This window comes from Xenopus tropicalis, chromosome 5 (genome assembly GCF_000004195.4).
Source record: "Xenopus tropicalis strain Nigerian chromosome 5, UCB_Xtro_10.0, whole genome shotgun sequence".
Classification (NCBI taxonomy): domain Eukaryota; kingdom Metazoa; phylum Chordata; class Amphibia; order Anura; family Pipidae; genus Xenopus; species Xenopus tropicalis.
The window spans coordinates 95,016,697-95,033,691 of NC_030681.2; the positions used below are offsets into that span (position 1 = coordinate 95,016,697).

A 16,995-nucleotide genomic window follows, 5' to 3' on the forward strand; every position below is an offset into this window, starting at 1 on the left:
CATTTATTTATATTGCACCAACAAGTTACACAGAGTTTTAAATTACTTTATTGTTCTGTGCTAATCATATTAAATTTAGAGCTATTTTTTAAACTATTAACTATTTTTAAAGGAACAGTCACCTGAAAACATTTTTTTCAAAATGCATCAGTTAAAGGGGATGTTGACCTTCAGACCATAGTCTGAATTTGAACAGGCCCTTTGAGAAAGAACATTTTTATAAACCATCTTTATTATTTAAAATATGTAGTTTTGAAGATACAGACCAGGATCAGCGCTGCTAAGCTCTTCAGCTCTCTTCAATCTCTCAAATTTCTGCTCTCTCAGTAGGCCAAAAAAAAGCCAAAAAAAGGTTTGCACTGAACTGGTTATTGTACATGCCTTCCCTCTCCTACTTCATTTTCATATCTTTGATACCATTGGCTGGCAATATTCAGCCAACCAGATCAATAAAATGCAAATGAAACAGGAGAGGGTGGGCATGCACAGTAACCAGTTCAGTGTCAACTTCCTGTTTGGGCAGAATGCTCCTGGAGAGAGCTTGTCATAAGCGCTGATTGTGGTCTTAAATAATAAACATAAATTACAAGAATGTTTTTTTCTAACTGGGGCTGTTCAAGTTCAGACTTTTGTCTGATGGAAGTTAATGACTGATGCCAAAATATATTATCATTCTTTTCCAATTTGAACAATGGGCAAGTAACACGATAGCAGCTCTCTGACAACTCTGCTGGAGGATTCAGCTGTCTGAACCGTTAGCGCCTCCATAGGCTGATAGCACTGCTGGAACTGTCCTGAATTTTAGTGAGTGGGTAAACAGGCAAAAGTGCCTATGCTGCCTTCCAATAATTTAGGGTGACTTTAGGCATTTCTCTCCAGCTAAAATACACTGAGTCTTAATACATTATACAGTAAGGGGTAGAAGAAGGGCAAAAAAAACATTAAAGTGAGAGACATTGGGTAGTGGAACCACAAATACATTAAATACAGGGAGTAGCAGTGGGAACTTGAGCCCCAAATACATTAAATACAGTGAGAAGCAGTGAGAACTTTAGTTCCAAATACATTAAATACAATGAGAGGAAATGATTTCTGACAGCCCAGAAACTATGTATTACAGGGGTCCTCAAACTACGGCCCCCCATGGTCATTTACCCGGCCCCCGATGCATCCTCACCCCTGGTTACTACCTGTCTGCCTCACGGCAACGCTAATGACACGCTGGGGCCGAGGACCACGCTGAGGCAGACAGGTAATAGCCAGGGGTGAGGTTACAGTGGGGGACTAACTATAGTTCGGCCCCCCCAACACTCTGAGGGACCAAGAACAAGCCCCCTGTTTAAAAAGTTCGAGGACTCCTGCTGTGACACCCGGATTCTTTGCTGGACCAAACACAAGTGTTTGGGGAGGACCCTTCTGTCGTTTCCCCCCCCCCCTCAAATGTTGCCTTCTAGTTTTTACTCAGCATAGCCTGTTCGATCTGCCAAACAACTAAAGACAGTCTGTGCCAACAAAGCAATAACTGGAACTAGGAAGGGAAGTTTGAGAACAAACTCCATGTTGGTTTGAAAAACGTGAAGTCACTGAATGAAATCTGATCTGTTGTTTGCTCCGCCCACATTTTCTAACCTTGGACCACAGTTATATACTAAAAACCACTGTGCAAAGTTCAGGGACCCTGGTTTTAATAGTGTCTGAATGGCAGCAATTTAAATTTCCCCACTGAAGTGACACCCAGTGACTAAGATTAGGGACCCTAGGATTAATAGTTAAAGAACAACAGCAGTTTAAATTTAAACCAGTAAAAGTCAATAGGTAAATTGTGGTTTGCTGTTAGTGGCCCAACCCACTTTTCCTTATTTTGAACTGCAGTCCCCCAGGTACAAACTTTGCAAAGTTTGGGGACTCAGGCATAAAAATTGTGAGACTGGCAGAATTTTACACTTCACCATTGAAAGTAAATAGGTGAAATGTGATTGCCTGTTGGCTCCGCCCATTTTTTGTACCTTTGAACGGCAAATACCCAGTGACTAACATGGCAAAGTTTAACAACCCTGGAATTAATACATAAATAATGGCATCAATTTAAATATAAACCAATGAAATTTAATGGGTGGAAATGGATTGGCTGTTGGTGGCTCCGCTCACTTTTTCTAACCCTGAATACGTAGTCAGCCAGTGACTGACTGTGCAAAGTTTGGGAACCCTGACATAAATAGAGTGTGAGAAAAGCAGAATTTTAAATTTCAACCAAAAAAATTCAATAAGCAAAGTCTGATTGGCAGTTGGTGGCTCCACTCACTTTTTAAAACCTAAAAATGCAGTCCCCTAGTGACCCCTATTGAGAATGGCAGCAGATTAAATTTCCCCATTGAAAATCAATAGGTAAAATCTGATTGGCTGTTGGTGGCCCCACCACACTTTGAACCACGGAAGTTTGGGCACCCTGCCATTAAACATTAAAATTAAACATTAAAATTTCCCCACTGATAACAATGAAAGAAATATGATTGGCTATGACTGGAGTACATAGTCACCCAGTGACTGAACTGGCATCAAACCAATAAAATTCAATAGGTGAAATCTGATTGGCTGTTGGTGGCTCCACCCACTTTTTCAAAATTAAAACTGCAGTCCCTAGTGACCAACTGTTAAAAGTTTGGGGACCCTGGTGTTAATACTGTGAAAATGGCAGCAGGTTGAATTTCCCTATTGACAGTCAAAAGGTATAATTTGATTGGCCATTGGTGGCTTCGCCCACTTTTTCTAACCTTGATCCACAGTTACCTGGTGCCTAACTCTGCAAAGTTTGGGGACCCTGGTGTTATTACTGTGAGAATGGCAGCAGGTTGAATTTCCACCAAGTCAATAGGTAAAATCTGATGGGCATCTTTTGGGCATACAGCAATCATCATATTTTCATTCAGGCTGACCCCATGACTATGTGATTCAAGTTTGGGGAGTGTAGCCTCAAATCTGTAAGCTCCTCCCACTTTGGGTAATCTAACAAATGTCACTATTTCATTTGGTGACCCCATGATTATGTTATTCAAGTTTGGGGGGTGTAATTAAAGCTGTAAGCGTGAGAGCAGTTTGAAAATCTTCCCTGTCGAAGCCAATGGGAAATTTGGGGTGTTCAGAGCGGCACAACAAAAAGACAGGGGGCAGGATCGCTTAGAAAACCACAAACAACCTCCTCCGCTATAGGGCGAAGAAGTGTGGAGAGCTAAGGCTAGGGCTGATCAACTGAATAGAATCTCAAAACTTTTTGTAAAACATTCAATATAGTTAAACCTGCAGCCAGTAGTGATGCATTCTTGACTTTTTTCACAATCCCATACCTCCCAACATTTGAAAACCGAAAAGAGGGAAAAAAATATTTGGCAAATTTTTTTGACCATGCCCACTTTTGTGGCCACGCCCCAATTAACACACCCCATTTTTTTCTAAAAATACTCCTTTTATATAGTTGAAATGGCGGGATCAGATGCAAATGTGCTATACCCTCATACTGTACTACCTAAGGAAAACAAAATAGCAACTCCTACATATAAAATACAAATATAGAGAAAAGGCAGTCAGTTATAAGTGAGTTATAACTATGTACCAGTTTTGCCCCCCCACACAGGGGAGACTCATACACAGAGCCCCCCATACACAGTGCCCCCATACACAGTACACTTTATACACAGTGCCCCCCATACAGTGTGCCCCCATACACAGTGCCCTTTATACACAGTGCCCCCCATACAGTGTGCCCCCCATACACAGTACCCTTCATACACAGAGCCCCCATACACAGTGCCCTTCATACACAGAGCCCCCCCCATACACAGTGCCCCCCAACACAGAGCCCCCCCATACACAGTACCCTTTTATACACAGAGCCCCCCATACACAGTACCCTTTATACACAGAGCCCCCCCTATACACAGAGCCCCCCCATACACAGAGCCCCCCCATACGAACTCCGACTCCTTGCGCTGCTTCTCTCCTTATGTGGCTCCTTCTCCGGCGGTCCCAGGCCCTTTTATAAGGTTGTGCCCCGTGTGTACGTGTGACGTCATTATGCACGGGCGCAACCTTATAAAAGGGCCTGGAACCGCCAGAGAAGGAGCCACATAAGAAGAAAAGCAGCGCAAGGAGTCAGAGCGCTCAGCTTAAGCCCTCTCATCCTGCTGTTGCGGATCGTTCTATGAATGTCCCGCATTTCCGTAATCATTCAGCGAACTATCCGGGACAGCGGAATGCGCTATAGAAAGCGGGACTGTCCCGCTTTGAGTTGGGGGGTATGCAATCCTATTCAGCCGATTATGTAAAATACAACCTGCTACAGCTACCCCACAGACAAGGGACCACTATTTTTTTTATTCACAACGCTTGGGGTCTATTTAGGAAAAAGGCACAATGTTTATGCACTTTATTACACACACAAATAAATACAATTCACTAAATCAAAGCAACACTCATTGGGGCGTAACATTAGGCCTGCTTTCACAACTACTAGGAGTCCTTTATGCTCAAAAATAGGATAATAGCATCCACAAACATTCAGTACAACATGACACAGCCAGGTGGAAGCAGGAAAACATTGAGGGGGGCCTATTTATTATGCTGTGTAAAAAAACGGTGACAAAGTGCATCACTTTGAAAAATAAGGTGCACTTACTTAAGCAATACAATGATTTTCAGTGCTCGTGATGGGTGGTATAAGGGTTGTACAAAGGTACAGGAGAAGAGAGAGAGAGAGAAGGGAGAAGTAGATAATAAAAGTGGAATGATAAACCATAACACCTGCCATCCTCCAGCTGCTGAATTGTGTGCCTATGCATGTACTTGTGAACCAGAGCCACACAGATGCGTCTTCACCCCTGGTTACTACCTGTCAGCCTCAGCATGGTTCTTGACCACGGCACCGCGTCCCACCGGGCGACACTAATAACGCGCTGGGGCCGAGGACCACGCTGAGGCAGACAGGTAGTTGCCATTGGTGAGGTTGCAGGGGGGGGCTGTAGTTTGAAGAATAACTATAGTTCGGCCCCCCAACAGTCTGAGGGACTATGAACTGGCCCCCTGTTTAAAAACTTTGAGGACCCCTGATGTATTGTGTGACTTGGGTCACTTGGTTGAAGAATAACATTTTAATTGGTAGAGTGAATTATTTGCAATGTAAACAATGAAACACAAATAAAAAAAATTATAAATAAAAAGTACACCATCCAAAATCAAATGGTGAACTCCCTTTGTTGTGTTTATGAGGGTAGGGAGCCTGGCTTGGCTTGGCTTGGCTTAAAGGGGTTGTTCACCTGTGTACACCATTCACAAATCTAACAGTTCACATTAATAGAACCATCTTTGCAATATACATTGTTAACAAAAATTAAGCAGCTGAAGAGATATTCGCCTCAGAATCATCTCTCTGTTAATCCTTCACTTCCACATCGACCCTGTTCTGGGGGTGGGGTCGCATTTTTACTTCCTTATATGATGTCACACATAGCACTGGCAGCAGAATTAACTCCTATTGGTTGTGTCCCCTGTCAGTCTGACACTGCTTCCTGTACCTGTGACAGATTTCTGCAAATCTAACGTAATAGTATAGAAGGGGTTAGTCATCACATAAAGGTTTACTTTTGCTATTAAGTCTAAAATAAGGAATTTGCCTTCAAGTTGGGTGTTAAGAATTGGATATTGTAACTAAATAATATTTAGCAGTATTTACTCGTTTTGCTTAGTCCTTTTATCTTTAAGTAAATGTTAAAATCTTTTTGTATTTGTGTGACTATTTATTGCTCCTAATTTTCATTTCTAGTTCTTATATTTGATAGTTCTGCCTTTCCCATTGACCTTTTTCTGCAATAACATCTGTTTTATTTATTCCCAAGGGATATTTTTATCCCTTTTAAAAATTGTTCCGTTGTGCAGTTTCCGTACCTTCATTTTACAAGAAGGCATTTATGAAAAATGTAGACAGCAAAGCAGCAATTTATCCAAAGCCTGTGACCTGAACTAGATATTTATATTTCATAAGAAGTATCTTGAGAAGTTTTAAAGGTGTAGAAATATAACATTTTAACAATAGTCAAAAATAAATGGATATTCTTTGTAACAAATTGTAGTTCAGATGTATGAAGCTGACTAAATGTGCTAGGTCTTTCTAAATGACATATTTGGAAATGGTTAGAGGCATGAACATATTTTTGCAGATGTGTTTGAATCCTGAAACATGGAATCTTATGTGAAGACAGCCTATACATTATTTGTGTGGTTCCTCAGTAGTTATCAGAGCTTCCTTGCAGCACTGGAGTCTGATCCTGTCCTGGGCACTCTGCAAGAAGTTTGTTCTTACTGTGTGTGGGCTTCCCCCTGTTGCTCCTTTCCTTCCCACATTCCTTAAACATACAGGCAGATTAATTGGCATATGATAGAAAGCATTGACCATAGTATTGTGAATGTGGCACGGACCACAGTTTGTAAGCTCCACTGGGGCAATGACTGATGTGAATAATGAAGAATTTCTTTATATTTGCTGTGTTGTTCCTATATTAAATACATATGATCTTTGTGATATCCCTGGTATCCTTCATTTACATTACCCTCTACAGTTGTGTCTTTTTGTAACATTAATCAACACCCAAGTTATTGTAATTTATAATCCAGTTTAAAGATGTGTTATTGTTTATTGCAAAATACTTTAAAAATGAATTGCTGTGGCTTTGAACAATTTGTTGCAAGGGGTTACTGTTCGACTGCACTTCCTGGAGGCTAGTGTAAAACCTCACATTAATACATGCTTAATCTGCACAGCATCTCTGTTTCTGCAGTCTTAGATATTGTGGTCACCATCTTTAAAATGGGAAAGGTGTGACACTCCAAGCCAAAGGCACAGGGTACAGTAGTCTTTAGCAGCAGGTTTAATATAAGTCCCTATACCAACCTGGCAGACCTCAGTAGCAAAACATGTGACCCTGCTGAGAAGAAGTAATAAAGTAAGGTTCTTAGTTTTTCTTATGGCCAAAGGCCACCTTTTGTTGTCCTAAGTTTGTGGGGGTTAATTTTGCTGAAGGTTTTATGACTGAATGGGGTTTGGCAAGGCAAGTCATAACAAGGAATTTTACAAGGTAATGCAAGCTGCATGCCACATGGGCAGACTTATGAACATTGTAAGATTTGATAATATATATAATATATTTGAACCTATTTTTGTCAATAGACAAAAATATGCATTTATTAATAGTTTCCTGACTCAGTATAATAATAATGCTTTTTTATGTCAAAATATTATTCACTGCTTAATATTTCTGTAGGATACTTTCACATATTCACAAGTATACGGTATATAACAAGTTCATGTTTTTCATTTATTAGTGTATAGTTGTTAATATTATCCTATTAAAATGTCCACTGAATATTTCTGGTTTAAGTAAGTCTTGACCTTTATCTGCAGGCTATTTTGTAGCTTGTGCACAATTAGGGGACATAACCTTCAATTAAAGTGCAAAATAAATGAACAGTTTATGTAATGAGCACTTTCGGGACTCATAATTAACAGAAGCATCAAGCAAAGTGCTTCTTAAATCTCAGGAATATCAATAATGTCTCATTTTTCAGGCAAGATACACCAATCATTTCCTGTGCCCAGTAAGATAAAAATAGTTGTTAGAGGAAAAAAAACTGAATATATTGCTAATGAATTCCATTTTTGGGAAAGACTAAAGATCAATCGTGTAATTCACTTCTATATTTAGAATTTTCAGCTTAAGCATTTGCTTGAGCAAAGTTTTATTAAGTACTGGGATTCTCCTTACAGTTATCTGCTCCTTCAGGCCTGATGACAGTGGTTTTGATTGATCTTTCTTGGCTCAGCAGGGGTATTCTGAAAAACTAGTCTCTTAATGGCCAATATAAATTGACTTTCTCTGCTGCTCATCTACACAGCATTAACGTTTTCAGTGCTGTGATGGCATGAAGTCGGAGAAAATGGCTGTGCAGAATTTTTATCGGAAACTGAAACCCGGTATTTGGTTTTCAGCTTTCTCTTTTCAACAGCATAGAAATCACTTTTTGTACTAGAACTCAATTTCAGAACTACCATTTTTAAATTATATCAAAACTTTCGCTAATATCATTTGTTAGGGTCAAATTTATTATTTATATAACTTTTTTCACTATTTAAAAAACTGATTTAAGTTTCCCGGGACTTTAAGTTTAGAGATTTACCAAATAAAAAAAAAAACCTATAGGATCTGTATTTCCAACATAAAAGCTATTTTTGGGGTTTATAAGCAGTCAAATATTTAAAAATTACATTTTTGCTGTGACTTAGTATGCAATCAACTTTTTCTATTTGGAATTTTTTTTTAATGTGCTATTGATTGTGAAAAAACTTGAAAGAAAACAAAGGAATATAAAATATAAAGGGAAACAGCATTTTGATTACTCTTTATTAGGAACTCCCTGGTCTAGAACCAGGGACTCAGGTTGAGCCTCAGGAGGCAGTGTGGTTTTGCTCTGGTGGTTAATAACAATGACTTTTCTTTATGGCTGTATTCCCCAGCTGGCACTGTGATCCATATTCAGACAATAGCCCAGTTAAGTAGATATTCAAGCCTTCTTCCTCCTATACCCTGGGCTGTATCCAGGGCTGCCATCAGAAATCACAGGGCCCATCACAAGAAAATTTTCTGGGCCCCCCTCCACCCACGTCCTGCCCCTCAATGGCCCCTCCCATTAGTAAAAAGGACACACAGACATTGGTAGCCAGGGCCCCCTAAAACAGTGGTAGCCCGGGGCCCCCTAAAACTTTACTAGCCAGCATCTCCCCAGCATCCTCCAGTTAACCCCCCTCCCTTGTCCTCCAGTTCCTCCCCCTCAGCATCCTCCAGCTCCCACCTGCCCAAGCATCCTCCGGCTCCCCCCCTGCTCCCACCAGCATCCTCCAGCTCCCCCCCAGTGGCTTCCTGCGGTTCCCCCCTCTTGATATGTGCCCAAGCTCCCCCCAACATCTGCACAGCCCCCCCCACCAGCGACTTCCTTCAGCTCCCTTCCCACCAGCGACTGCCTCCAGCCCCCCCAGCAACTTCCTCGAGCTCCCCCCCAACAGCGGCTTCCTCAAGCCCCCCCAGCAACTTCCTCGAGCCCCCCCCAACAGCTACTTCCTCCAGCTCCCCCCCAACAGCGGCATCCTCCAGCCCCCCCAGCAACTTCCTCCAGCCCCCCCCACAACATCAGCTTCCTCCAGCCCCCCCAGCAACTTCCTCGACCCCCCCAACAGCTACTTCCTCCAGCTCCCCCCCACACCCAGCGACTCTCTCCAGCTCCCTCCCAGCGCCTTCCTCCAGCTCCCCCAGAGTGACTTCGTCCAGTCCCCCGCCCCACACCCAGCGACTCCCTCCAGCTCCCATGCGGCTTCCTCCAGCTCACCTTCCTCTTCTGCGTCCTCGCGATCTGTGCCCGGCCCTCCGCTGATCTGCACCTTTCATATGGTTGCGCCCCGTGCGTATGGACGCACGGGGCGCAACCAATCAAATTTCCCACTGGCCACCAATGACAGCCAGGGCCCGGAGTTCTTTAAAGGGGGCCCGAGCTAAAAAAAAAACTGTCACGAACGGGCCCCCTTTAAAGTGAGGATATTGTCCGGGCCCGGCACAACAGTACCCCCTGTGCCCCCCTGATGGCGGCCCTGGCTGTATCATTCTGTCAAAATTACACACAGAATTAGCCAATAGGAGCCGGTGTGCTGAGTAAACAGTAACCAGACATTAACAGGAACCAAGCTTTAAAGGTGTGGGCATGGGTCAGGGCAGGCAGCAAGCAAATAGAGTTCATGAGACAGGCAGATAGCCAGGGCAAGCAGCAGAAATCCAGATAACAGGCGAATGGTTAGATCTGGGGAGTCAGAGAATGGGCGGACAAAGACAGGGCAAGAACAACTTATAGCATAATTGGACAGGATACTTAGTATGCCTGGTCAAGGCAATTTCACATTGATCCAGCACAGGGTATTAAAGGAGGCAGGCTTAAAAATCCACTTAAAGAAAGAGAAAGATTGCCAGTGCTCAGTTTGCCTTTAAAAATAAGCGTTAGAGGCGTTAGTACCACACTTTGGGCAAAATATGTAAGCTCACGTGCCACGTCAAGGCCCCTCATTGTACGTGAGTCCTACACTGCTTATTAACATTATAAGTCTATGATGCAATTAATATCTAGTCCCCCAGCATACAATGTGACTGAGTAGTAAGACCATGTTGCACATACCCTTAGCTCAGACGCTCTAGTGAGAAAGCAAGGGAGCTTTTAAGCCCCAATTCATTAACATACACCTGAAAGTAGTTCCTTATTTTAAAGGTTACTTAGCAGCTAGAAGCAATATTTGCCTAAAATTTGTACAAGAAAAACAGAAAAAGGTTGCCAGCACTCGGTCTAACCCACGCTGTAGTGTTGACCAGCTTCTAGAAACACCCTTGTGCCAGTGCTCAGTCTAACCCACATTCTGGAGTTGACCAGCTGCTATAAACAATAAAAAGTCATTATTTGTACACAAAAAGAAAGAGAAAGATTGGCAGCGCTCAGTTTGCCTTTAAAAATAATTTTTACAAAAAATGAGGTGTTAGTACCATACTTTGGCTAAAAATGTTAATAAGCAGTGTGGGACTCACATACAATGAGGGGCCTTGATGTGGCACGTGAGCTTACATAATTTGGCCACGTTTGCATAATGACACAATGTAATGGCGTACAACAAAATGCTATTACGCCATTTTGGCAACCACCTATAGTAAGAAAGTTGATACTCCACGTGTCAGCAGGTTGTTTGTTGTTATAGATTTTGATATGTCTCAGATCCTATGCATTAAAACATACTTTTGAGAATTTTTCAGTGGAAATCGGCATGTGTATTTTTTTACAAAAACCATATTATCATGTTTTTTCTAGTAATGTTTATTTTGCATTTTACTCCGCATTGAATCTTCTCACCTCCAAGGACAATGGATCACAGAACCTGTGTATAATTGCCCTATTACTGTACAGTGATAACAATACTGTTCAATGGAAAATTTTAAACACAATAACGGGAACACAATTGCACTCATTAAAATGCTTTGTACCTAGTGCTTGCACAGATTTGCACCAATTTGTTGGCCTGTGTTGTGTTGGTTGAAGCAGACCGAAACTCGGGGACATGGAAGTCCTGCTTCACATTTCAGCTGATGCAGTACATGTTCAATCACACTATTCACTATGTAGCACAAATCTTTGCCCCCAGGCCCTTGAGCACACAGGTATGCATAGGTTTGTATTAAAAGCAATTACACAGTGATTTGCACTTTGAACTAATCTCCTTATAAATATCTTGTGCCAATTTAAATCCCCCAGTTTGGGGCAAGGGGTTCCTTCTATCCTTTCCTTCTTTTTTCATTTCTTCCAGTACTATGTTGTCTTTTTCATTAGAACCTTTTTCTAAACAAGAAAGGCTTACAACACATTTCAAAGCAAAATGAATACTTACCACCTCTCTTGGCAGGAAATTTCATTGCCTAACTGTTATTGCGGTAAACAAACCTTTCCTGTGCTGATAATGATATTCTTTTAAAATAATCAGTTAAATGAGAATAAAGCTATTTATTATTTGCAGACACATGGATGATAAATTGTATTTTATTCACTTACTATTCTGATATAGTGAGTGACAACCAGAGCAGACTGAAATTTACGTACATTAACCATTGAAGCTTCTATAATAATGGACATTATAATATTGTCATACAAATGCCATGAACAAATTCAACTTTATCATATTTTACAGCATTATACATTATACAGCTATTAAGTCACATTTGCCAGTAAATACAAATGACTGGTACAATCTACAGCAGTGTTGGGATTTTTTTTATCTTGGAACCAGTACAGAATAACTATTGCAAAGGTTTGACTTTGTCATTCTTCAACCTTGACATCTAAGCATTGATACCATCATCTTTCTAGACCTTTGTATATTGTTTGGAGCATACTTTTAGAAGACACACTGTGTGATTTTTCAATTAATGATATGATATTGTGTTCTTTGTATTCTCTTTATTTTAGGATATCTTTTTCCCTTTGCTATTGTTCCTAGCTGGTGTATAAATAATTAAACAGAAGTGTGCTGTGGATTGCTCTCTCCTGCTTAGTTCCACTTTATTCTCGCTCACCTTTATGTGCTGAACTCATATTTTACCAAATCTCCTCCGATGTTGCCTTTGTTTAATGTCTCTCTAGAGAGTTATGTGACTCACTCATCAGGTAATACCCTGCTGTTCTCAAAGCACAAACCATAACCTGTGTTTTCTTTATTTTCCAAAAACAAAAAAGTTTTTGAAACACTGTTAAATCTACTCTTACGTAAACAAAGACATTGTCAATATTCCTGCGTTTTGAAATGCTGTTTTATTATTTTACATGCACTTCATAACATCCAGTGAAGAACCCATAAATGGGAGGAGCTTTATGAAACAAAAACTAAAGATTACATCTCATATACGTCAGCTCCAGAAGTATAGATATAAATCAGACTTACATTGGTTATCCACACCACCTTATATATATATACAGTGGTGTGAAAAACTATTTGCCCCCTTCCTGATTTCTTATTCTTTTGCATGTTTGTCACACAAAATGTTTCTGATCATCAAACACATTTAACTATTAGTCAAAGATAACACAAGTAAACACAAAATGCAGTTTTTAAATGAGGGTTTTTATTATTTAGGGAGAAAAAAAATCCAAACCTACATGGCCCTGTGTGAAAAAGTAATTGCCCCCTGAACCTAATAACTGGTTGGGCCACCCTTAGCAGCAATAACTGCAATCAAGTGTTTGCGATAACTTGCAACGAGTCTTTTACAGCGCTCTGGAGGAATTTTGGCCCACTCATCTTTGCAGAATTGTTGTAATTCAGCCTTTTTAAGGTCATGCCACAACATCTCAATAGGATTCAGGTCAGGACTTTGACTAGGCCACTCCAAAGTCTTCATTTTGTTTTTCTTCAGCCATTCAGAGGTGGATTTGCTGGTTTGTTTTGGGTCATTGTCCTGCTGCAGCACCCAAGATCGCTTCAGCTTGAGTTGACGTACAGATGGCCGGACATTCTCCTTCAGGATTTTTTGGTAGACAGTAGAATTCATGGTTCCATCTATCACAGCAAGCCTTCCAGGTCCTGAAGCAGCAAAACAACCCAAGACCATCACACTACCGCCACCATATTTTACTGTTGGTATGATGTTCTTTTTCTGAAATGCTGTGTTACTTTTACGCCAGATGTAACGGGACATGCACCTTCCAAAAAGTTCAACTTTTGTCTCGTCGGTCCACAAGATATTTTCCCAAAAGTCTTGGCAATCATTGAGATGTTTTTTAGCAAAATTGAGATGAGCCATAATGTTCTTTTTGCTTAAAAGTGGTTTGCGCCTTGGAAATCTGCCATGCAGGCCGTTTTTGCCCAGTCTCTTTCTTATGGTGGAGTCGTGAACACTGACCTTAATTGAGGCAAGTGAGGCCTGCAGTTCTTTAGATGTTGTCCTGGGGTCTTTTGTGGCCTCTCGGATGAGTTGTCTCTGCGCTCTTGGGGTAATTTTGGTCGGCCGGCCACTCCTGGGAAGGTTCACCACTGTTCCATGTTTTTGCCATTTGTGGATAATGGCTCTCACTGTGGTTCGCTGGAGTCCCAAAGCTTTAGAAATGGCTTTATAACCTTTACCAGACTGATAGATCTCAATTACTTTTGTTCTCATTTGTTCCTCAATTTCTTTGGATCTTGGCATGATGTGTAGCTTTTGAGGTGCTTTTGGGCTACTTCTCTGTGTCAGGTAGCTCCTATTTAAGTGATTTCTTGATTGAAACAGGTGTGGCAGTAATCAGGCCTGGGGGTGACTACAGAAATTGATATTGAAATTGAAAATTGAAATTGATAAACCACAGTTAAGTTATTTTTTAACAAGGGGGGCAATCACTTTTTCACACAGGGCCATGTAGATTTGGAGTTTTTTTTCTCCCTTAATAACGTAAACCTTCATTTAAAAACTGCATTTTGTGTTCAATTATGTTATCTTTGACTAATAGTTAACGGTTTTTGATGAGCAGAAACATTTAAGTGTGACAAACATGCAAAAGAATAAGAAATCAGGAAGGGGGCAAATAGTTTTTCACACCACTGTATATTTTTTTTTTCTTATATATAGAGAGAGACCACTGCATCATTCTCTGTAAACTACAACAATGCACTTTTAAGGACATCTTGTCAATTCGAAGGACATTTTAAATGAGAGAAGCTCTCATATCATGGTAAAAAGATACATTAAAATCATATTAACTTCCATTATGGAAATTATTAAAAAAATTGGTATCTTGTCTTTCTGGTTATGCCGTTCATTAATCTAGCTATTCAGGGTCACTCTAGATATAGTAAGTAGAAAAAGAGTTTAAATTACAGAATTAGATAAATGCATGCTTGCAACCATATTAAAACAATGCTTGTGTTTGTTACAGTGCCTGCTCATGAGGGCATTACATCTTATGGCTATTCAGCACTCTCCCCTGGAATTAACACTATAGATTTATCTGACAGTTATCCAATTCCATCCACAGTAGAGCATTCACTTCTATCCTGCAGCACCAGAAAGCATATTTAAAAAATGTCCATGTCTGTGTTGTCTAAAGTTCAGATACGTCTGTGGTAAATACTCTTGTGATTATCAGAGAATACCAGCAAGTGCTTCTAAAGGAAGGATACAGTATGTTTGTTCCTTTGCTTATGTGGAACTGACAGATTTGCAGAGGGGAAAAAGCACATTTTCCTCAAATGAAGGAAAATACTTAGTTTGCCGTTTTTAAACAATATTTATGTAAGCAGAGGGAGAAGTGTGCTAAATGGCTTTATAATATAATTGTAAATGGGTATTTAGGATATGCAGTGGAATTTAAGCAGTGAAGGTTCTGCTACATAAAGGTCAAGATGAAAATATTTTAGATATTTCAAATAAATAGATTATGAACTCCATCTCCTAACTGAAAATACTTGGTAAGATTGGTTATTGTTTTTTTATGCATACAAATATAGATTAAATCCAAAAAAGAGAAGATAGACCGTGACAAGTAGCAACCATTTAAAAAAACAGTGAACTGTGTTAGTTCAGTGAGCTCAACGAGACTTCGCACCAGCAAGTCAGTTATAAAACCATATTATGTGTGGCAATCCAGAAGACCAAAGGGTGCTTAGCTTTAGAAGTATGAAATGAGTGTAAGCTGCCTTCATAAACGCACTGCATTATCTAGGAAAGCTTTTAACAGACTATAAAAATCTGTCACTTGTCCAAAGAATCAATAATTCTAAAAACTCTCTATTATAAAGATCCCCTATATTATATTCAATAAAATGCATACCTGACCAAAGGCAAGTCAGATAATCATGTTGAGCTAATCATTCTAGCTGTGTTCAAACTGTATTTGTTACTCCCATCACATAATCTTAAAGTGCTGTGATGCACTATATCAATCACCTATACAGTGTGAGTGGAATGCTATTATATTTTTAAATTATTGAATTCAGCATCAGGAGCAGGCTCCTTTTACTAACAAAACAGCACCAGTTCCTAGCAAGCTACTATATATTTTCCTGTACTTAGCAAAGCCAGAACACATTTATGAGTGATTACTTGTGGGTTATTTTGCTAAAATGTAATTAATCCTAGTATATTTTGTATGTTTGTCTTTTCTTCTATTAATTATTTTATTCAGACCCTTTAGTCTGGTTTACAGCCATTTTCAGTTCACTTCATCCATAGTTTCGTAAATATCTAGGATACTAAATAAATAACAAAAACCGAATTGCTGACCTTTACCCATAACCAGAATATACATTCAACATCCTCATTATATCATTTTAGTTCACCAGTAGTGGGGTGTGTGGTCACCATCCACATTTATTACTGGGTGAATGAAAGATTACAGGTACATTTACATGAAAAGTTGGAACTTAGGAGGGAAGACTTGGGGCTCCAGTAACCCCATTAAATATTGGAAAAAGTAGCAGGAAGAGGCCAAAAAGAATGCAGGCATTACTGAACCTGTGAGGGATCCACCCCATCACACAGTCAAACTTTGCCTCTCCCAATCCATGTTATTACATATCCAGCCTGGATGTCTTTTGCTGTAAAATGGACAGCAGTGAAAAATATGTGACTTGTAATAAAGATCCACTGTACAATATTCACAATGCATGTCTGTATACCATGTACCAAAAATAAATGGGAAGGGGTGAGTTGGAGATTGAACTGCACTGGCCTTGTACCTTTTGGGTATTATAATATAATTAGACTTTTGCTTGGTTTCAAATAGAAAACCTTGTCATGAGATGTAAATGGGTGGCTATAGTAACATGATCATAAATAGAGAATAGCCATGTTGTCATCTCATTATTATACTTAAAGTATTTTTTTTTTATCTGTGTGCTTTGTACCTATTATGAAAGTGGGTTTAGCTTCACCACTGAAAAATATTAAAACTTTATTTGGTATGTACTCATAAAGGTATTCAGCATGCAATGTTTAGCTTGGGGTAATGATATTTTAGCTATTTATAATATAATTGCTGTAACCATTGTCAAATTTCAGCCTAATTTAAAGATATTTTATTTTTATAGTTTAATTTTGTGGGGAAGTTGCTTGGCCCGAGAGGCAACTCGCTGAAGAGGTTACAAGAAGAAACTGGAGCAAAAATGTCAATCTTAGGAAAAGGCTCAATGAGAGACAAAATCAAGGTATCATTTTTTTATGATAAATACAATATATTAGATAAATGATTTATTAACAGGCATTATAGGGTATATAAAGTGATCATTTGCAGGTAAGGTCATTCAGATAAAGCTTTGGGCCTCTCATTGGTAATGTAATCCTGATTTGTAACTCCCAAATCCTGAAAAGTAATCATTTAAGCCCTGTAAGAATATGGCTATATAGATGG

General features: G+C 39.8%; 1 protein-coding gene across 4 annotated transcripts in view; it reads left to right on the forward strand.

Moving 5' to 3' along the window:
• Positions 1–16,995, forward strand: part of khdrbs2 (KH domain containing, RNA binding, signal transduction associated 2) — a 122,767-nt gene that overhangs the window by 48,683 nt on the left and 57,089 nt on the right. For all 4 annotated transcript variants that reach the window (XR_001924529.2, XM_031901772.1, NM_001078747.1 and 1 more), the window contains 1 exon segment: positions 16,676–16,792. Coding sequence is in view for 3 of the 4 variants with exons in the window: in XM_031901772.1 (XP_031757632.1) it covers positions 16,676–16,792 (117 nt within the window). In the remaining variant the exon portion in view is untranslated.